The sequence below is a fragment of the Ambystoma mexicanum genome, chromosome 8, assembly GCF_040938575.1.
Source record: "Ambystoma mexicanum isolate Mex_15411 chromosome 8, UKY_AmexF1_1, whole genome shotgun sequence".
Lineage (NCBI taxonomy): Eukaryota > Metazoa > Chordata > Amphibia > Caudata > Ambystomatidae > Ambystoma > Ambystoma mexicanum.
Window position 1 is genome coordinate 172,897,049 of NC_090929.1, and position 23,562 is coordinate 172,920,610.

At 46.4% G+C, this 23,562-nt stretch overlaps 1 protein-coding gene across 1 annotated transcript in view; it reads right to left on the minus strand.

Annotated features, from left to right (window-relative positions):
- Nucleotides 1-23,062, minus strand: part of DNLZ (DNL-type zinc finger) — a 94,522-nt gene extending 71,460 nt beyond the window's left edge. Inside the window, exon 1 of the mRNA XM_069609571.1 lies at nucleotides 22,768-23,062. Coding sequence (XP_069465672.1) covers nucleotides 22,768-22,992 — 225 coding nt within the window. The 5' untranslated portion in view covers nucleotides 22,993-23,062. The remainder of the gene's footprint in view (nucleotides 1-22,767) is intronic.
- Nucleotides 23,063-23,562: the final 500 nt, after the last annotated feature.

Genomic DNA, 23,562 nt, shown 5'->3' on the forward strand with positions numbered 1-23,562 from the left:
CCCCCTAATTGTCTGACCTGCTTTAGGTACATGTCCAGACTATGGGGCCAGTCCTAGCCCAGATTTAGAGCCAATGTAGAAGAGGCCTTAGCATTAGCCACACCCCAAAATCCAAAGCATTGCTAACCAAAACAATACTTTGCAGAGACTCTTGTGGGGGAGGCTGGTCCTCCTGAAACATTGTGAGGACAGAACACCAATCTGAAGGCAAGTCGGAAAAGCTTGAAACCCTGCAACTATGTACAGCTATATTTTAACTCACCAATGAAAAGGGGGACCAAACAGTTGTAAAGCCAGGACTAAAAGGGGTGGCGGGGAAAACAGCACAACCAAAATAGTCATAGCATGGGAAGAGGCCACGTGGTGGATTGCGGGAGTGGGGATGCATTATGTATATTAAACAGCCCAAATGACCCACGTATAACTAGCAAACGATAGAGATTACCTATCCTAAATGGAACACATTCTATGGGGAAAAAAACCCCCATGCCTGGGAAAATCCCGCTCCTAGCACATGATCACCCTTCCGCGGGCCAGGGGGCAGAGCTCACGCTGCGCATCACAGGCAGACTGAGCCAGATGCAACCTCACTGGGTGATGTCAACACGGGGCAGCAAAGCAATCCAGCGGGCACTCGGGATGGAAGGGAGGTGGACCTGAGCCAGCGATCCGTTCACATGGCTACGAATGTCTATCAGTAGGTGGTTATGTGAAAGGAAGCCGAGAGGAGTGGCGTTGCCGGAGGAACCAATCAAGCAGTATGTTTTGTGTCTCTGGGAGGTGGCCAGCCTACAGAATATCTACTACAAGCTCTGCAAAGGCCAATATTCAGAAGGTACCATGAGACAGTCTCCCTTCCCACTAGAAGGAGGGTGTCTTGTGTCTTTTCCGCAATGGTGCTGACCAATGACAGTAATAAAGCCCCAGCGGTCAGCACAAATGTTGTCTTACGGATTACAAACTGTTTCTGGGCCAAGTGAGAATTCGCTGTGGCGCCACACGGGAGGGATGCGTTGAAATAATCTTGACCGCTTTGCTCCAATCACGTTTCACTAACATACGCACAGGAAATGTATTTATTTTATTTCTTATACAGCACTACATGCCCTTAGGCCTCAGAGCGCTCAGTTACATAATGCAGCCAATGACTGTCCTTGGAAAGTTGGATAATATATACATTCTGACCGTAACAGTTTCAAAGGCCTGGACTATTGTACTCCGGTCCCGAGTGCCGTCTGTGCTTAGTGGGAGGAGGAGCTTGTACTGTAGGCTCAGTGCAGAGGGTACTCAAGGGTCCCCACGATGTGAGCATAGCCGTGCAAGAGCGTGCAGTATCGTGGTAGCATGTCCGCGTCAGGGAGGGGTATATTTTGTATGGTGTCTAGGACGCATCGGCCGAAGTAGTAGTTAGGAAATAGTGCATGCGAGCAATAGAGGGTTGGACGCAGGTGAGCGCATGCCTGCATTAGAGTGAGAGTGGTGCGTAGTGTGTGGCGAACCCCATTAGATAGGAGCTGCACATAGTATCAGCGATTGTATAGTTGCGTCATTGGGGTGAGAATTTGGTTATCGATTTTTCGAAGATCTAGAGAGGGACACGTGTGTGGTAGTTCGTGTAGTTTCAACGGTACAGACTTGTGATGGAAGACTGTATCAGAAGGTACCGCATTATAGCGGCTGTTGTGTGCAAGTGGCACAGCGTCTATTTGTTCTAATATAAGTGGAGAGGGCTGTCCGTTACGAACACTGAATGAATGCTTGGGCCTTAGGAGAGGGCCAATATGGCAAGTGGAGTGCCTGGTCGGGCCTGTGGAGGGCCAGAGTGCATATTGAAGCAGGGAGTGAGAGCGTGGGTAACGGTGGACCGGGGGCAGTGGAGAGAAGGAAAAACAGGGTAGCAGGGACACACAAGTGAGGGGAAACAACAAAATAATGTCATATTTAGATACACCCCCACCCTGGACCATGCGAGTCGAAAATTGCCCCAGTACAGTGAGACATTATTACAATATAACTTTCAATGGGCCCAGGAGACTGCAGGTCAGTGTTTCCACGCGTGGCCCAGCGAGGGTACCTTTACAGCACAATAATAGAGAATATGTTTTCATAACCCTTAAAGTACGTTCCATGTCATTTCATCGCGGGATGTTTTTTTGCTGGTTTTTTTTAAACCGCGGATTAGAAGGATTCCCCCATCCCATTTATTTATATATCCCCGAACACCCACACCCAATACATATATATATATATATATATATTTTTTTTTTTATTTTTACACACCCCACAAAAAAGTTTTTTCCATCAAAAAAATAAAATAAAACACATTGCGGTAAAAAAAAACATCCCGCAATGAAAGGACGTCGTACCCAAAATACAAGGGGCTTCAAGCTAAAAAGCAGGCAGAACACACTGAGGCTGTAGAAACTATGATGAAACAAAAAGGGGCAAAGATGAAAAAGGAGGAGGGAGAACCGTGGAAGGGAGCGGACCGAGCTCACTGCTCCCACCTTATGCTGTCTACCCATTGTTGCAGCCTGCAGCAGGGTACACTAACCCCAAGCGAGAAAGATCAGGAGGGTACAGAGCAAAATGGTAGGGTAAAAGGACAGACACACAAAGGGAGGAACTGCACGCAAAGTATACAATGGAGGGTGAACTGCTGGTGCAAGATAGCACAGCAGTGGCAACCCGCCCCACAGGGAGGGTTTCCCATGGGGAACATGCCACAGCAAGGGAACGACATACAGCCTCAATACACGGGACAATGGGGAACGCCACCACTGGGAATTACAAGCAGGGGGGGGGGGGGTGGTTCTTCCAAATGGGGAGAGGGCACCCACAGCGAGGAAGAGGAGGATATAGAGGATCAGGGTACAGGGGTTTCCGGACCGTGTTAAATATTCCTAAACATGGAGCACCTGGCGCGCAGCTGCCCTTTCGTGCCACAGGCACAAGCAATTGAGGCAGCCCAGCAACAGGGGTTCGGCACGACCCAGCCACAGTGGCAGCAGGACCAACTTCTTCCAGCGCAAACACAACCACAAATGCCTACAAAGCAGGGTGGAATGCTGGCATGGGGAGGGGGCCGACAGATGACGGAGCAGCGCCCCCAGCTAGGACAACCACTACTCGTAGCAGCAGGAACGGCAGAGGTGCTGGAACAGAACGTAGTGCCTCACTCCACCAGTTATCATGCAACAATAGGTGGCCCACAGAAAGCCAGAGTGGTCCAGCCCTAGCAGTAACTGACTACTCCAAAGAGGAGCCCGAGGTGGCAGTGAAAATAGGACCAAAAGAATTCTCTTCTCAGACATAGGAGCTACCAAATCCTGCATCAGGGAGGGAATTCCCTCTTTCAAACAAAGTAATGGATACGCAGGACTTCTCTGCAGCGGTGGTCACGGCTCCAGTGACAATAGATTTACCCCCCCCCCCCCCCCCCCAAGGATAGGGACGCAAGATACCCCAACCCCCAAAATCAATATACTGGGGAGGGATTTGCTCTGCAAATTAAACACAATCTAATTCACAGAGAAAGGGATGGTTTGCATATATTACACACGCATAGCCACACTCCTCATGGCAGCACACGCCCAAAGCACACTGCAAGCACAGCCCTTGTACCAAAGCATGTTCCTGAATGGTGTCGGAATTCTGCTGGGATAGTTCCCAGGAATACAAGTGAAGGTGTTCCGACTGGCTTCCGAATTCATGTTCAGACCACAGTGCCCGAAAAAAACCCCAAAAAGGAACCACACTCGTGCTGCAACTAGAAGAGGTGGTAGTCCGCAAAGACATGGTGATCCTGTGTGGGACAGACAATGACATCATTGAATAGCGTACGGTGAATGCATCGACCCCACACTAACAATTACACGAGTGACAGACGAACAATTGTTCTCTGATAAGGAGGAGGGAGAGATGGTGTTTCAGATACAGATACCTTGTCCAGTCTAAGTTATGGAGAAACTGATACCAATACTAACACAGTTAGAAAAGAGAGGGAACAGACACACAGAAGAAGATCTCAAAAAAGTGCCAGAGATACTATGGAACAAGGGGCCCCACGATGTAAGAGTACTGAAGGGAGTGGGGCAGTGAAGATAAAATTGAGTGCGGGGGCACTGCTGCTCAGAGCAAAGCAATACCCATTGTCCAGAGAAGCAGATGAGGGAATTTATTCTACCCTACACGCACTATGGCAGCAGGGCATCATCCAGACCTCCACATCACCATGCAACACAGCAATATACCTGATAAACAAATCAAAGCATGGGTCATGGCTTTTCATCCAGGATTTATGCCCCTGAACGATGTGTATGAAGCAGAGTTTCCCTTGGTACCGAATCCTGCTACAATATTGTGTAGCATCCCAACAAAGGCGAAGTACTTCGCAATCAAGAGAATGCCTTCTTTTCCATCCCACTACACCCAGATTCAAGATACTTGACCTGATGTACATATCTCAGGACCAGATTCGAGCAACTCAGCTGCCCTAGGGGTACTGGGAGTAACCCAGCACCTTTAACAGAGTGATCCAGATAGATCCCAGCAATGTACATATGTCAAGCACAGTAATCCAATATGTTGATGATTTGCTGATATGCAGTGAGACAGAGGATGAGTGTACAGCAGATTCAGTGCACCTTCTGACCTTGCTAGCAGATAAGGGATACAAGGTGGACAAAGCAAAGCTGCAGTATTGTCAGGAAGAGGTTGTACACTTGGGACAGATCATATCAATTGAGGGGCTCAAGATAACACCAGAAAGGATGCTGCCGATACACTCCACCACTCGCCCACGCGCAGTGAAAGAGATACAAAAGTTCTGGGAGCTATGCAACTATTGCAGAGCATGGGTGTTAAGAGTACTCTACATACACAATGCCACTATTGAAGGGCTTAAAAGAGGCTAAAAAAGAGAAGAGGGAACTAAAATGGACAGCAGAAATGAATGAGAGCTTCACAGATCTAAAAGATGCATTGGCCCATGCGCCAGTTCTAGCAACTCCAAACTAGAGAGAGAGAGAAATTGTATCCGTTCTCACCTGACGGCTCAGTGATGATGGCATTCCTCACACACAAGTCATCACAGGGACACAAGTCAGTAGCATACTACAATGGCACCTTAAATCCCGTAATGCAAGGACACTTCCCCTATGTTGACGTGCAAGAAAGGAGTGCCTCTTATAGGTACATGATAATCGTTGTCTGTCACTTCACGTGCTGGCTCGAGTCCGGAACTTGTGCAAATAGGGCAACAAAATTCTTGGTGAAGGAGGTGTTCCCCAAGATGGGGTATATGTAAAGAAATAAAGGTCAGATAACGGCCAGTACTTCGCCAGCGACCTTTTTGAGGAAGGTATGCGACTCACGGGAATAAAACACAAACTTTGCACAGTGTAACAGCTGCAAGTGAATGGGATTGTCGAGAGGCACAAAGGCTTATGCAAAGAACGCTAGCGAACCTAACCTCTACTCTATGCCGAAACTGGCTTTCTTGCCCTTGCCCTCACCCATTGCGGTAATTTGACTCTGCACAAATTTGTAACAGGTCAGAGAATGCATGTGACTGTCCTTCCCAGTTGAATTTCAGATGCTAACCCTAGTCAGCGATCCTTGGAGATGAAATGAAGTGTATATGACCAAAATGACTAAGGTGCGAATGGGAGTGAGGATGAAGTGGAGATTTGTTTTACAGCACCCTCACAGGAATTAGAAAACTATGAAGCCCTTGGAAAATATGTGCAAGGGTATGAAGAAGAAGGGGGCATAAAAGGGTAACAGGTATGGGTGTGCAAGGAAAAAGGTAAGGAAATTAGTCGAAAAGAGAGGTTGATGGAAAGATCGAAGGGGGAATGAATTGAAGGTGCTGAACCAGCACCATAATGAGGGTCGGTCCTACAACCTGTGGGAGTCAGCAAGAGGGGGATAAGACACCCTAAAAAGGGGGCAGGGAAAACACAGGACAACCAAAATAGTCATGAACCGTCCGTCTTGGGGAGGGGGGATAGCATTCGTCTTCAAATCTCTCTTCCGCGCCTCAATCATCGACAAGCAACCCTCCATTCCATCCTGCGAATCTCTCCTCGTTAAACTATCCCTCTCCCGTCGCTCTCACACACCTTCCTAATAATCTACAGGCCCCCTGGCTACGATAGACACTTCGCAAACAACCTTTGCGATTCTATTGCCACCCTCCAACTAAACCATCCCAACCTCATCCTTCTTGGAGACTTCAACATATGGCTCGACATCCCCACCAACCCTATGACATACTCCCTGGTTGACGGTTTAGATGCAATTAATCTCCAACCCCACATAAACGGCCCGACTCACTATAAAGGACACACCCTTGATGCCATCTTTAGCTCCAACTCCCTGACCCATCTAATGCCGCCCACCTCTGTCATCTGGTCCGATCACTTCATTCTCTCGTTCGCCATCCACTCACCCGAACCCCTTCCCGTACTCGCATCTGAACCTCCAAACATAGGCAAATGCTGGAAGAAACTAAATCATCCCAGACCTAGCCGAGGCACTCCTCCAGTCTCCTCCACCTACCTGCTATCTCAACAACCAACTAACCCCTGAGGCCTTTGATTCATGGCTCAACGCATCTCTGATGCGGCTCACCCCCTTGTGCAAACCATCAACCCGCCGTGGCCCTTTCCCCAGATGGTTCACCCCTGAGCTGAAGACCACTAAAAGACAATACAAATACCTAGAACGCAAATGGCAGAAAGAGAAACGCCATGAGAGCAAGACCTCCTTAGCCCGACACCTGTATCGATACAAAGCCGAAATCCGGAAAGCAAAAAAGGCCCACTACAACTCCCGAATCCTAAACTGCAAAAACCAAAGCAAAGAACTTCACAAAATTATCTCCGAAATCACCAATCCGGCTTGTAACACAACCATCCCGACCGCGTCACAATCACTGTGTGACTCTCTCTCCCTCCACTTTTACTCCACGGCTATCGAAAGGACAAAAACTCTAACCACCAAACTGGCTCTCTTACAGCCACCTGGCAATCCTTCGCCCGTACCGGCCAGCCCATCAGCTGCGACCTCTACGCAACCAACGTTCGATTCCTTCAGTCCAATATCACCAGAACAATTTCTCAAACTCCTATCCGCCCGCAAACCATCTGGATCACCATTGGACCCCTGCCCAGCCACAACCCTAAAAGAAATCTTTGCCTCCACCTGCGCAGGAGAACACGCAAGATCTATCATAAATGCCTCCCTTTCCGCCGGTATTTTTCCAGACGCATTCAAATTGGTGCACGTCAAACCTCTAATTAAAAAACCTTTGCTCGACCCTCTCGAGCCCAAAAACTACCGCCCCATCTCAAACACCAGGTTCCTTGCCAAACTCATTGACCGAACCGCCTACTCCCAACTAAATGCCTTTGTTGAAGCCAACAATCTCCTGGACCCCGCCCAATCAGGATTCAGAACCCGTCATGGAACTGAAACCACCCTAACCTCGATCTGGGATGACCTTAAAATGACAGCCGACTCTGCGGGATGCGCCGCACTAATCCTTCTCAACCTATCGGCCGCCTTTGACACGATCAATCACGCAATCCTCCTGGACCGCCTCCAATCCCTAGGGATTCGTGGAACCGCCCTTAAATGGATAGCTTCGTTCCTCAAAGACAGGCACCAAATAACAACACTCTCTGACTTTACCTCCCAAGCCCAACCAGTCGACACAGGAGTCCCACAAGAAGCATGTCTATCCGCCCTCCTATTCAATCTCTACCTGATCACCCTCCCACCAATAATTCGTTCACACAACATCCTGTGTTACTATTACGCCGACGACACTCAACTAATTCTAAAAATCCTGAACGCAAAACCCAACTCCCGACCTGATATTGCATCCTGCCTCCTGAACATAGAACGCTGGATGACCCAAAGCCACCTCTTGTTAAACCCATCCAAAACAGAAATCATGGTCTGCGGCAACTCTGATCTTCTACCGCACCCACTTCCCTGGCCACCCGCCATGGGCAACTCACCGACACCCTCAAAACAGTGAAAAATCTTGGGTGCACCCTTGACTCCGACCTAACACTCTCGCGCCAAGTCAACAATGTCTCAAAGTCCTGCCACTACCACCTCAAAAACCTTAGGCGCATCTTTCCATATCTCTCATTTCCCAACAGAGTTTCCGCGGTCCAATCAATCGTCATATCAAGACTGGACTACGGAAACCCCCTATACCTCGGAATTCATGCCTACCAACTGAATAAACTCCAAAGAGCACAAAACGTGGCGGCCAAAGTCCTACTCGCGCTCGGTCCAAGAGACCACGTATCCCCAGCCCTCAAGACACTGCACTGGCTTCCAGTAGCCCGTAGAGTGGCCTTCAAAACCTTATGCCTCACCCATCGAGCACTACATAAAACTGGACCGCAATATCTTCAAGAAAAGTTAATACCTTATCACCCCACTCGCACCCTTAGATCAAGCTCAGCCGGCCTCCTAGTAATTCCCAAGACAAACTCAGTCAGGTTAGGCGGAGCATCATTCTCAGCCTTGGCCCCAACCCTATGGAACTCGCTCTCTCCCCACATCCGCCTAACTAAGGACTTAACGGCATTCCGCAAACTACTAAAAACCTGGCTCTTTCCCTAAAACCAACCGGTTCCAAACCAGCAACACCAATCATCACAATAACACCGACCCAGCAAACCACAAAATAAATAAATTAATAAAATACAGCTAAACTAACCAGACTGTAACCTACAATGACAAACAGAACTAAAACGAGTAATGGAGATCTAAAACAGTGAAGAGGACAATAGGAATAAATCACTGGGAATGTAGAAAGTGCAGAGAGCGGATGAACGTTGAGACCGGACGAGCGTGGAGAGCAGAAGAGTGTGGAGGGCGTGATTGGACGAGTGGGGAGTACGAATGACTGTGATGAGTATAGATGAGTGTGGAGGACGAATGCTGTTGGCGGATGAGTGTGGGGGGCAGCCGAGTGTGTAGGTCGGTTGAGTGTAAAGAGCGGACGAAGATGAAGAGCAAATGAATGTGGAAGACGGATGAATGTGGAGAGCTCATGAATGTACAGAGCGGAGGAGCGTGGAGAGCCGAGGAGCGTGGAGGACGTGAGCAGATGAGTGGGGAGAGCGAATGAGTAAGGGATGAGTGCGGATAAGTATAGATGAGTTGTAGATGAGTGTAGGAGGATGAATACTATTGGCGGATGAGTGTGGAGAGCAGATGAATTTGAAGAGCAAATTAATGTGGAGGATGGAAGAGTGTGGAGAGCCGTCGAGTGTAGAGAGCAGTCGAGTGTGGAGAGCGGCTATGTGCAGAGAGCGGAGGCACGTGGAGAACGGAAGAGCGTGCAGAGCGGAGGAACGTGCAGAGTGAAGGAGCGTAGATAGCGGAGGCGCGTGGAGAGCAGAGAAGCATGAGAGCGACTGAATGGGGGGGGAACGACTGAGCGGGGAGAGCGACTGAGTGGGGAGAGCGGATGAGTGTGCAGAGCGGTGGGGGGAGCGACTAAGTGGGGGAGTGACTGAGTGGGGGGAACGGACGAGTGTGGAGAGCGGATGAGTGTAGAAAGCGGAAGAATGTAGAGAGCAGATGCGTATGGAGAGCGGGTGAGTATCGAGGGCGGGTGAGTGTCGAGGGCGGGTGAGTGTCGAGGGCGGGTGAGTATCGAGGGCGGGTGAGTATCGAGGGCGGGTGAGTATCGAGGGCGGGTGAGTATCGAGAACAGATGAATGAGGGGGGCGGATGAGTGCGGAGGATGAGAGAACTCAATAGGAGACCGAATGAATATAGATGAGTGTAGATGAGCGTGGAGGAGGAGCGCTGCCGGCGGACGAGTGTGGAGCGCGGATGAGTGTGGAGGTTAGCTGAGAGTAAAGAGCGGACGAATATGAAGAGCAAATGAATGTGGAGAGCACATGAGTGTAGAGAGAGGTTGAGTGTAGAGAGAGGTTGAGTGTAGAGAGAGGTTGAGTGTAGAGAGAGGTTGAGTGTAGAGAGAGGTTGAGTGTAGAGAGAGGTTGAGTGTAGAGCGAGGTTGAGTGTAGAGCGAGGTTGAGTGTAGAGCGAGGTTGAGTGTAGAGCGAGGTTGAGTGTAGAGCGAGGTTGAGTGTAGAGAGAGGTTGAGTGTAGAGAGAGGTTGAGTGTAGAGAGAGGTTGAGTGTAGAGAGAGGTTGAGTGTAGAGAGAGGTTGAGTGTAGAGAGAGGTTGAGTGTCCAGAACAGAGGACCGTGGAGAGCGAAGGAGCGTGGAGAGCGGCCGAGGGTGCGGAGGGCGAACGAGGGTGCGGAGGGCGAACGAGGGTGCGGAGGGCGAACGAGGGTGCGGAGGGCGAACGAGGGTGCGGAGGGCGAACGAGGGTGCGGAGGGCGAACGAGGGTGCGGAGGGCGAACGAGGGTGCGGAGGGCGAACGAGGGTGCGGAGGGCGAACGAGGGTGCGGAGGGCGAACGAGGGTGCGGAGGGCGAACGAGGGTGCGGAGGGCGAACGAGGGTGCGGAGGGCGAACGAGGGTGCGGAGGGCGAACGAGGGTGCGGAGAGCGAACAAACGTGCGGAGAGCGAACAAACGTGCGGAGAGCGAACAAACGTGCGGAGAGCGAACAAACGTGCGGAGAGCGAACAAACGTGCGGAGAGCGAACAAACGTGCGGAGAGCGAACAAACGTGCGGAGAGCGAACAAACGTGCGGAGAGCGAACGAACGTGCGGAGAGCGAACGAACGTGCGGAGAGCGAACGAACGTGCGGAGAGCGAACGAACGTGCGGAGAGCAAACGAACGTGCGGAGAGCAAACGAACGTGTGGAGAGCAAACGAACGTGTGGAGAGCGAACAAACGTGTGGAGAGCGAACGAACGTGTGGAGAGCGAACAAATGTGTGGAGAGCGAACGAATGTATGGAACGAACGAACGTTGTGGAGCGGACGAACGCATGGAACAAATGTGTATGGGTGAATAGCGCATAGAGCAGATGTGAACCAAAACACATAGAACGGACCTGACGCTCAGAATTGCGCAACGTGCTTATTTTGGAATGCAAGGAATCTTTGAAAGAGCATACTGCATATCACACCCCACGCTTACTCTCTCCTTACACCACCATTCAACTAGAACACAGAGATACTATGACACCATTCGGTATAACTGTTCTCATATCAACATCTGCCGCTCACCCCCCATCACTCTAAGTAAACACGGCTGGTCTCACACCCCCAGCCAGGCGCATCTCCTCAGGCCTAACGCCGCCACACTCGGTCTGGATAATTCCAGCCAGACCAAACACATATCCCTGATCTCTCAACCACCACACCTACCGCTAAGAAGCAGCTACCACATGAATTCCGCACCAGCTGCACACATACCGGTGCGCACACGCACCTTTGGACTCTCTCTAATCTTTCCACTGACCCGAACTTCGGTTCCTAAGGGCGTTCAACCTACCAGCGCCTTCAGACCATACCAATGGTATATAAGGCGCTATACAAATGCAAAATAACAATAACAATAGCATGGGAAGAGACCATGTGGGGGTTGCGGGAGTGGGTTTGCATTAAGTAGCGACAGTCAAAGGATCCATTTATAATTAGCACCCGATAGAGATGAGCTATCCTAAAAAATAAACACATTCTATGGGGTAAACCCCCATGCCTGGGAAATCCCACAACCTTCAATGGGCTAGAGGTTAAGGGGACAGAGCTCACGCTGAGCATCACAGGCAGACGGAGCCAGCTGCAACCTCACTGGGTACAGACAGCCAATCGGACGGAGGGGAGGTGGACCTGAGCCAGCGATCCATTCACATGGCTAAGAATGCCTATCTGCAGGTGGTTATGTGAAACAAAGCTGAGCGGAGTGGTGTTCCCAAAGGAACAAATCATGGGAGGTGGCCAGCCTTCAGAATATCCACTACAAGCTTTGTGAAGGCCAATATTCGGAAGGTACCATGCGACTGTCTCCCTTCCCACCAGAAGCATGGTGTCTCGTGTCTTTTCTGCAATGGTACTGACCAATGTCCCCTCTAAGCTGTGGGCATGTGCGCTTGCATAGCTTCCTTCTAGGTACCGCTCAGAAGAGTTTTGGCAGCGCATACAGACAATTCCAACCTTGAATTAATAAGGCACACGTCACAGCAGGTACCTGACATTTGCTTTTTCCCTTAATAAAGCTAAAATACACTAACTAGTCCTTATATTCTGGTCTAGCCTATTTACATTACCCTAATATGCCTAACATGACTTTAAACACCTAAAAACAGAATACATCCTCTAGAAGTTAAAAACAAACATGAAAAAGTGGCTGCATGAACAGAGAATTGAACTATGATATGCCTGGACAAATTAACCAAATATCCTTCCCTATACACCCATGACTCCTATGGTTCTACTTTGTTTTGCCGAAGTAAATTACGTCGCTGTACTGTCAACAACAGACACTTATTTTAATTACATTTTTTGAAATTGGGGTGCTTCCCTTATGCTCCTTTCCCATCACAACCATCACCACCCCCCAACCCAGCCATTCAGCAAAACAATGGTATACAGACTCCTATACTTGACTCTACCACACTTACACCATTCCACCCCAGGCCACGTTTAGATATTACCAAACAGTCTTGACTCTTCCTACATTGGCTCTGCAAAGGTTTATCAAACTTGTGCATACATCCACTTGTTTTAAAAGTTGTAATATGAATAACATTCAAGCACCAGAATTGCTGTTACTTATGGTGCCTTAACAGCATCGCCCGCGCCATGGAACCCAACTGTCAGCTGAAATATCAGATACTGAATGCAAATATGCAAGCTAATTGATTGTAACCTCATCTCGTGCTTACTATTCTTTGTACATATGTCACACACGCTTTGAAGTGGTACCCTTGCAAGTCAACTCATAAAACTTTGCCCTTTAAGCACCGTGCGTAGGCAAATGTCATGCTCAGCATCTCCTATTATAGCACTGCTAACATTACCCTATAAATGGAGAGTAACAATGCCATATCATTTACCTGTCTTGCAAGGGATAATAGGTATGGACTATGCCCGGTATTAAACGTACATAATATTAGGGCAAGAGATATTCAAACAGCTAGAATGCTTTTCACACAATCTGCATCCTATCAGGTTTTGAGAGTGCCATCGGGCATAGACCTATACAAAAACGGTTTCACTGAGCACTTGTATATTTCTAACCAACACTATTAGGATGGTGTATATTGCAAACAATCTTGTATGCACTGCAAAATAATTGTGTACCTGCAAATTCAGATATTTTCTTAATCTGCACATAATATAATGTTGAGGAATTTAATAGGTTTTTCTTGCAAAGTATTGTGGGTATGCACATTTCCGAGTGAGTGTTTTACTGCTACAATCGCCTCACTTTGACAGATCATGGTCAACTAGCTTTGGAGGCTAAAACATGAGCTGGGAAAGAGTACGGGGGAAGGGCACAGGGGAAGAACAAATCAGCAACTTTTCAAAAACCAAGTCAGACGTTTTGGCAGTGCAGTGAAGGAAACGTGTTGTGTTTGTTTGCTAAAAATAGGGAATTCTAGTGATAGAATAGTGCACCTACTGTTTCTTTCTACGCTCAACTGCTAGGGCTTTTCAATATAATCATGTGCTCTGCATTTATTGCCTTTAGCATGCCCCTGCATCTTGTTTAACTGTTAACAGGGAATTGCAGAAGAGTAGTCCTAGTTACAAAATAAGGCACTTGATCTATTGTACCTCTGAGCAATTGTTGCTATTAGCCTAACATGGAAATATACTTGATTTTCTTCAGCAAAGCTCCATAAGAAACCTCAGTAAGGCTCCAGTAGAACATTGTCTAGGCTACGGTGAGGAAGTGAAGGCAAAAGTACAGAACAGAGGTCAAAACACACGTTCACATGGAATTGATTTGTAATTTATGATTTGTAATGAATTTAAGAGCTTTATATGAATCAGAGCCTTGACAAAGGCCAGAGGTCAAAACGCATGTTGGCAGGGCTGACTCAAACTTGTTGTGGTTATGCACTAAACTAAGTGCAACTGAAATGATCGTACCAATGCAATTTATGTAACCAGTTTTGAGATAAGTTATCAAAGCACAGCAGAAATAAACTTAATGGGTAATCTCGAGTTTCACAGCTGCGATGGCAGTTTAGGTACTATCCACATTACTAATTAAGGGTGGATTTGAGATTGTTTTAATTTTTGATGGGGAAATACATTACAGGAGGAACAATTAACATACATTTTTCTCAATTGATTGATAATCCCATGAACATAAAATGTAGACTTGCGTGCAAGTTTTATTGAACTAATCTGTTTTGGGTATTTGTACACTGACAAAGCTGCTAACCTCAGTCAGTTACGTGCATGGAAAGTAATTTCTGCATGAAAGTCAACCATTTTAGAGACAGATCATTAGAGGGAACATTGGTGCTGACCAATGGCAGAGCAATAAAGCCACAGGGGTCAGCACAAATGTTATATTACAGACTACAAACTGTTCCTGAGCTAGCTGAGAATCATTGTGGCGCCACACGAGGTATGTGTTGGAATAATCTTGATCTCTTTGCTCCAATCACGTTCTCACTAACATACGCACAGCACTAAGGATATGACCTAACAGCCATTTGGCCTCATTACGACCCAGGCGGTAAGGGGTTAACGGCAGCGTTAACAGCGCCGACCCTTACCGCCTGAGTACGAGGTCCCTTAGCGCCATGGCGCTTTTAACACCTGCTTTTAGCAGGTGTTAAAATCCATGGCGCTAAGGGACCATGGAGTTAATTACGCCACCGTAATTTATGGTGGCGTAATTAACGCCTTCCCCACTCCCATTATACCCTATGGGGCAAAAATGGGAATGGGGAAGGGTAAATGGGGATTGGGGACTTACCGCCCCGCCAAGGTCGGAATGGGGCGGTAAGTCCGCCAACCACCATGGCGTAAACGTAGTTTACGCCATGGTGGTAAAGTCACGGCCCAGGCGGTAACTTACCGCCTGGGTCGTAATGAGGCCCATTGACTGTCCTGGGAACTTGGAAAATATGTACATTCTGACCCTAACAGTTTCATATGCCTGGACTATTGTACTCCTCCTATAAAACTAATGTTCGATTTCTGTGTGTCCAGTTGTTAGCTCTCATCAACCAGTTCCAGTCCACTGATCTGTTTGATTTGTGCTTTCCCAGCTCTAATAAATAGCGTTTATTCTTGCCCGGTGTGTGCTCTTATTTTGGCTATCATTTTTATATGGTGTGATCATAGGACCCCTATATACACTGTGCATATTTAGACCCTACCTGTGCCATGCCTTAATATTTTGATGTACATATTACAATGAACGTTGATGTTTTTCGGATTGACCTTTAGACATCCCACGTTTCTTTGGATGCCATTTGAACATTTCATTATTTTGAGTGTTTCAATGTGGTGGAATATATTGGTCACAAGATGAATCCCTGAATTTATGTTCATCAGGTCAAAGCTACTTTTAGGTGGATAGCGGTCACATGGCAGGCAGTGTATACCATCTAGGTGCGGAAAAACCTACGACTCTGGCTTGGACACATAAATGAAATGTGGAGGATCACCATCAGCACTTTTAAAGGCTGCTTTTCTGGCAGGGAGAGACATTGAGGCTCATTAAGAGTTGGGCGTTGCAAATTAATTGCGTCAGTATTACCATATACTGCTGCATTACCGCTAGGAGTTGGGTGGAATTGTCGTGGTAATTCCACCGAAATGTTCCATGGAGTCCTAGGGACTCCAAATAAATTGGGACTAACACTGCCACTTGTAATACCGCCAGACCAAGTTGCGGTAACTGGTATTTCAGCGAATTTACTTGCAATGAGCCCCATTGAGGAAAACTTGGGAGATCCTCTGTAACCAGTTTGTTGAAATAAGAAGTACTGTAGCAACACGTCACATTGAGATGAGGAGGCATTCGCCAGGAAAGGATGAAGGAAAACTTTGATTGTGTACAGCATTAGCCTGGTTGAAAAGTAGCAATATAGGTGGGGAGCAGCATTGCTACATTGGTGATGGATACCAATGGTTATTTTGCATACACATAGTTCTAAACCTTTGTTGTAAATTGGATCCTGTACCATAGCAACCCTACAACTATGATTGCAACCTAGGAACCACTGAACATGTATCCAAGTCTCGAAGTATGAAGGCAATCATATAAAGTGAATGAGGTGTGAGAAACCAGAAGGTGTCTCACCCTCTAGTCCCTGGGGATCTGTCATCCAGGTGGCCAGGACTCAGCCATCACTTTTGGATCCAGTTCCTGGGGGTGGAACAGTGCGGGAGGGATCTTCGGGGAGTGGGACACCGGATGGTGAGAGGCAGTATCCCCTTTCTTGTAACACCTTTACCCCATCCTACCCTGTAGGATATTTAGGAACTCAACCCCCGCCCTTTCACAACACAAACACTTTCTCACGGACAGCCCGCAATGAGAGGAAACAGTCTAATACCCGAGCAGTATACCTGACGTGTCCCATACAATCGTCAGGCAATTACTGACCATCACACACACACACTTGACACCCTTCCCCACACGGATGAAAGGCGGAGCACGAGAGCACACTGAGTGAGGCAAAGCACACAAGGAAACAGCAGTTCCAAGATGGCAGTTTAACAAGAGGTGAAAGACAGCGAAACAGAAGTTGGTCGCAAGGAGATCACAGCAATAGATGCCGAACACGCATCTTTTGTATTATTGGTCATAAAACACACCTGAGGGACATACTTATTGTAATCTTGCAGATATATCCACTGTTATCGCTAACAGGTTTGTACAAAATATGATCATATGATGTATTACTCTAGCTAATAGAATTTTTGTTGCTCCTTTTACCCGACCAATGCAACGCCATACTGCATACGTATCCATTATGTAATAATGTCCTGCATGACTGTTTCTTTTGTCTTATTTTATATAAATGTGTATTAGCACGTACACAGTGCACCAAACGAATACTGGTTTTGAAAAAACGTTTTGCTACATCTATGTGGACAATGTAAATGAACACTATGGGTAATGAATCATAATTATCCGACCTAAAACAGCACTGGCCCTGACGAAGGACATAATTGTCCGAAGTGCATTGGCCCTGAAATGCATCTGCTATCCATTGATGAATATTCAATTCTTAAAACAAATAATTAGAAAACAAAGAACATTGAAGATTTTGACATGTTGAATACTTTTTTGTTTAAATTATCAAGAACATTCACTTATGCCTACGTGGTATTTGGGAGTGCAGCCCACACCAATGGCTTTATAGCCAAGGTCTTTCTTTTTCAATATATCTGAACATGAACTTTCTTTTTAGCAGGACTTGTTCTTTCATAGCAAAAATCCTATTAAGTATACCAAAGAGAAAGCTTGAACATGGGAAAATACTTGCCACTTTGATAGGGAAAAGGTTTACTTTTACACGACCCTCTAACGCATGCTCATATTAAACCCTCTCCATTTTAACGAAGTTTACAATTGAAATGCTTAACTTATGAAGACAGCCTTGTTATTTAAATTCTACAAAATAAAACCTCATTTAAAACTTACGGAGTTTGTCGATTTACTTTCTTATTGTCAAACGAAACTACAGTTTTTTTACGCCATCAAAACATGAACTGCTAGTATCACTATTATGCCAATAGCGTTTTAGACCTCGGGAGAGGAAGTCATTGCTTGGGATAATGACCCTTCCCCCAATTATGGACCTTGGCTTCGCCTTGGGCCATAACTTGGTGGTGGGTGCTTATCCTGCACTAACGACCCCTCCCTTGGTATATAAGGCTAGAAGATTCAGCAAAACGCAAGTAGGATCCGAGTTCATCTTTATTTCTGGGTACAAGTGCATCCGTCATTGCTTTTTTCAGACCGAGTTTGGGTCTGATGTCCTCAGAAATAATGGCATATATCAAGAACTCCATAGACATGATTTTGAAACACATCTCTCATGTTTGAGTCAAAAGCCTGCCGTCTCCAAATTCTGTAAAACTCTTTGTAGCGCTATATCATGTGTTTGTTCACTCTTCCCATACATCAGTATGACAATAGAAGTATGACATTGAGTCATTCTTTTGGAAACTGCATATGCAGATCACAACCCATCTGACATGCAAGTAAATGGAAGCTCCCAAAAGGGTGTTCTGAATGCTGCAAGATGCTTTGAATCCTTATGTATTTTCATGTGGTGATCTGTCCCACTTGTCTAACTTCAGGAGGGGTTTCCAGCATAAGTTTGTTTACACTAGGTAGGGAATAACTGTCAGAATGTCTCTGTTCAGACATAAGTCAATGCATACGAGTAATGCAGACGATTGGGGTTTCTTAATCAGAACCACTGGGCTCGACCATTCTCATGATTCAATTGGTGCTATGGGTCTTCCTTTTATTCGTTTTTTCTACCAGGGTGCGCAATGCCAGATGAGCCATAACTGGTACTCGATTAATACTTTTCATTAGTAACGTACCTTCTTTTACACAGATGTAATGTAGATAGCCTTTCATACTGCCCAGGGTGATGGAGAAGAATATAACATTGTTTTAAAGTCATGGATACCTGTAATGGCCAGCATCAGTACTTAGACAGCACTGGGGTCAGGCTTTATACCCCACTTTCCAGGATCATCCCTTCACAGTTCAGGAAGTTCTTGATCCACAAAGTAGACTTTGTTATTGTGAACCGTTGCTTGAACTCTACTTGGCACATGAAATAACCTAATTAGGTCACTGTTACACCTCCAAACATTGTCAGGGTTCTCCTGATCTTCACTTCCACCTAATCCATGTCCATCATTTCCTTGTAAGCGTCAATTGGAATAACTGTGAGGTCCTGAAAAGAGACAGCCATTACTCTGGTTACCTTAGCTCTCTTCATGCAACAGTGTGGTTTCTATCTTTTTGTTATATTTTGTTGCACTGCCAATGCCATTGGACTTTCTTCATCAGAAGAGGAGTTCCCTTCTCCATAACTTTTTGTGTGTCACAGCTACTTAGGATTCCTGCCTGGCATACTTTCAAGAAGTGTCCCAACTTTCCACAATCCCTGCTCTCCTTTCCACTTTGGCATTAGCCAGAAATATTCTGCTCCCAAACCAGTGACATTTCATTGGTGAGCAGGTATTGGTCTAAGAGCTTCTGTATTCAGATATGTTCACTGTAGTGTTGTCTTTCTTGCGCATCTGCATTGTGTGTACTTCCATTGGCACTGCCATTCCCATTATTTCCTTTGAACAGATCGCATTTCTTCAGATGCCTGAGCCATGTATATTGCATAATCTAGCATCATTTCTGACCCTTGAATGAATTTGTCCTGAACTGTTTTGTAGAAAATGTGCATGGTGACCACGTTTTCTGCATTCATCCCAAATTCAGAGTGCTTCCATGTCTCTCTTCCCGATTATGTAGTCATCAATTGGTGTATTGCTTTCTTGTATAGAAGCTTATGCAATGCTGCACAATGTTCTTCTCATTGGTCATGTTGGCCAATTTCCGTATTGCTTCAGCGTACACATTCTCATCCACCTTTGTAGCAGGTTTGGGGTTCAACCCCGTCCTTCCACTTCTAGGCCATTAAGCGCCATTGCCTTCTTCGTTGCAGGGGTGTAGTTGGAATCCAATATGGCTACTACATAGGCAATGAATAGTGGCAACCATTGTCCCTATTGTATTGCAGGCCTTCCGGGCAATTGCAGGAATGGTGGGGTTAGCATAGCTCCTTGCATGACTTTTGTGTAAATTTGTTGTGCTGCATCTTTGTTAACTGAGAAGTCAACTCAACTCATCGCTAAACCTAGTACCTTTGTGCAAGGGATCTGCGTGATTTTTCCGTTGCGGAAAAGTCAGCAACGGAAAAGTTTGCATGAGAAATATGCGAACCACAAAAGGTTTGCACATTTCCCATGCGAACATGCATTTAAAACCCCTACATACCCACAACACTCCCCCACAACACTCCCCCACCATTTTTTTTTTTCTTTTTACACGCTGAGTCCATGCGGCGCCAGTTCCCTTTCACTTCGGTGATCGGGAACCGGCGCCGCAGGGTCCTTTACTTTTTTTTTCCCCTCGGGAGCTGCAGGGGTGTCCCTCGCAACCCCCGCTCACTATACCACACAGCATAGTGAGCGGGGGACACACCCGCAGTCTTTTTTTTTTTAATACTTACCTACAATGCTACCACCAAAGGTTTGAACTTTTGGTAGTAGCATTTTTCAGACTATTGTACGGCCAGGCCTTTTTTGTCAGTCCGATCATACAATTCTTTGTGCAAGAGGTTATCCCTCTTTAAATAACTGATTTGGTAACCATTAGGTTTTGGTTAAAGTATCTTTTTTGTTAGAAACAGCACAATCGAGCGATACAGAGGGTCACATCAGTCTTGATCAGACCTCTGCTTTAGGTGCATGCCAAACTGTCGCTCGTGCTTTCTGCTTTTTCTGTCTTGCAGGACTCCGGCAAACCTATGGTTTATCGCACAAGACTCAAAATGCCACACCTGGGTCTGTCTCACCTGGAGAAAGGAAACCAAACAAGGGCTCTGGGGGGGATTGAGAGGTTTCATGCCCACAGGGGTCAGAGGTTTTCCGATAATAATTTGAAACTGTTTCTAACTCAAGTGGGGTCCCTTCCTTTTTAAGGGCTGGGTCGAGGAAAAAGGACCTAGAGGTAATGTATCTCTTTGGAACTTTGATCGGGTAAAGAAGTAAAGAGTGTAGTGGTGACCCACAATCAGATGTGTCCTCCTGCAAGGGTTGGCGCAATGATTGAGGGGGGCGGGCTGCATCTTCTAATTACCAAGCACAGAGTAAAGGAAACTCTGTACTGTCCAGTTAAAATCAGTGCAGAATATAACAGCATCAAACTTCAGGTTACAAATTAAATGGATTGGATGGGGTGCGGGCTCATATGCAGGAAGCAATATTGGCAATCAGGCGTGCCTGTTGATATGGGAGTCATCAGAGTGGTGTTGGTGCATCTGTAGTGGATTAGTGTGGTATTTATGAAAATGTATTGTAGAATTTTTTTTTTAAAGTGGTGTACATTCCATTGTGTAACCTATGTTGTTTAGCAGCTGGAGTTGTGTTGTTAGGCTAGAACATTAGTCTTCAAACTTTTTTTATTCTGAGCCCCTCCCCCCTTAGTAAAAATATATTATTTCTTCCCCCCACAAGCTATAGCTGCTTATATTTTCTATTAAAAGCTAATATTTTCTATTAAAACAGTCAATATAATCCCTTTTAAAGAGACGTGTACCCAACCGCCCACCTGGATATCCTTTGCACCCCATAGGGGGGTCAGCCCCACAGTATGAAGATCACTAGAGAGGATTCTACGTCAAGTGGCACTATGCAGAGGCCCACAGTGTCTAGTCCGTTTCCTGGAGTTCCCTTCAGACTACCCCCTGGTACCTCAAAGACACTGAAAATGTAGCACCACTCAGTCTTACATGGGATTATGGTACAATGCTGCTGGATACGCACCATATCACAATCATAGCAAAACCATGCTGACAGGGAGCATCCAAATGTGCATTTTGTATTTAAAAACCAATCACGTATTCGAGCAATGTCACTGGCTCAATGTGCCTTAATTAGACACTAGTCCAATAAATATTCCTTTGGGATAATGGGTCAGAATACAAAAAAAATGTGCCCCTCTCCACAACACAAATTAATCTCTGAAGGCTGCCCGTCACCCTACTACCATTTGACGCCTTAGCCTCACAGCTGCCAACTGACACAAGACTCGCGTGTTTGACCCACAATAAAGTCGCAAACACACGAGGACTCAAAGCGGTTAGAAAACCCGTAAGCATGGCAGGCTGTGGAATATGGCATTGCGTTTCTTAAATGACGACATGTTTATATCCAGAGTGAGCATTTCTTGGCTATTAGGTTCGGCTAATCTCCAAGAGACCTACGATCTCTCAAATGTTAAATGAACACCCCCGGCAACTGTGGCCAGAATTGCACATTGCTGCAACTCAAAGGTTAAAGCCCGTTTTTAAAATACGAAAAAAATACGGCTGCTTTGTAACAGGTTAGACAATTATTTGCAAATTGATTATCTATAAATCCTGAAATCTATTTGCTCTTTTTCTAAAAAAAATACATTGGCGATGATTTAATGAGTCAGAAAAGACATTCCTATTAAACACAAACTCCCAGAGCGCACAATGCAATGCAATTCACACTACTTTATAGCTCGTATTGCTTTCTCCCACATGGGTTATCCACCACAGCTTGATACATCTTCCCATCCGTAATTACTATCACACGCTCCAGAGTAACAAAATAAAAATAAAAAATAAAAAAACACAATTCTGTGCAGACTTCGACTGCATATGACAAATAAGTGCCCACCTGGCCAACTAATGGAAAATCCAGGTTAACCAAGGAACTGTTTCTGGGCAAATACACCAATATAAACGTTACAAAAGGCAAAAGGTAGATCTAAGTGAACTGCGCCCTTGGTGTGATTTTGCTTCAGTTGCTCTCAATGTGGTGGGCTCACAGCGGGTTGTGGCATTAGAGGTGCTGGATAGGACTGTGCAAATTAGCTGAAATATGTCATTTCTGGAGAACACGCGGTGGGGGTGTGGCCAAGGCAAAAGTGACCCTCGAAGCAACTCTGAAAAGGTGGCATCTATGTACCCCCTCCCCCCACCAACCCCCGAAGTTTCGGTCTAGCTGCTCTCTAAATCTACACGCAGTGGATGCCGCCTCCCACCTTGCAGGTGTACACCAGCTGATAGTGGGTGGTCTTCAACTGCCCCAGAGTCTCCGCCGGGTCGGTACATATTGTCCTGCACGCTATTGGCCACCTCCGACGCCCCTCAAGACACTGCCCCAGACTACCGCGATACACCAGCTGTCTGCAAGTCTGTCGTAGCCCTGAGGCTGCGACCCACCGAAGGGCGGCTTTGCCCAGACCCCTGCTCAAGCAGCATGCCATGGGTGGACATACAGGCACTATCTATCACAGTAAACTTGCTTAATGAAATACACATGGAAAGAGAGGAAGGACAAAGCACCACCTGAGAACGGGAACTGTAGCCCGGGAAGCAACGCGCCATCGTGACATACTCCATGCGCGGACATCTTGGAAAGGCAACGGTTCCACGCCAGGTTGCCAGGGCAGAAACTCAATACAATAAAATATTAAGTTTAAAAATCGCATTTTGGCCCAAACAAACACGTTTCAATATATACTTGATTATTATTTTATAATCTAAATAGAACTTAGAACGGGCAAAACAATAACAAGAAAATACTAGTGGAGGCTGAAAGCTTAGCAAAGTGTAATGTTAAGGGGCAAACGTTTTGTTTCTGTACTTCCGACGTAAATGAGAGAACTTCGATTGGCCCACAGGTTTCAAATCGGATAACGTCTGTGCAGGTTTAGCAAGGGTACCTCACGTGAGGAATTCTCGTATTCTAACAGGTAAGTAAACATTGTTACCGCTTGCTACATCCACCTGCCTCCCCCAGAGCTCTTAGCACTGACCAATAGCCACTGGAGCGA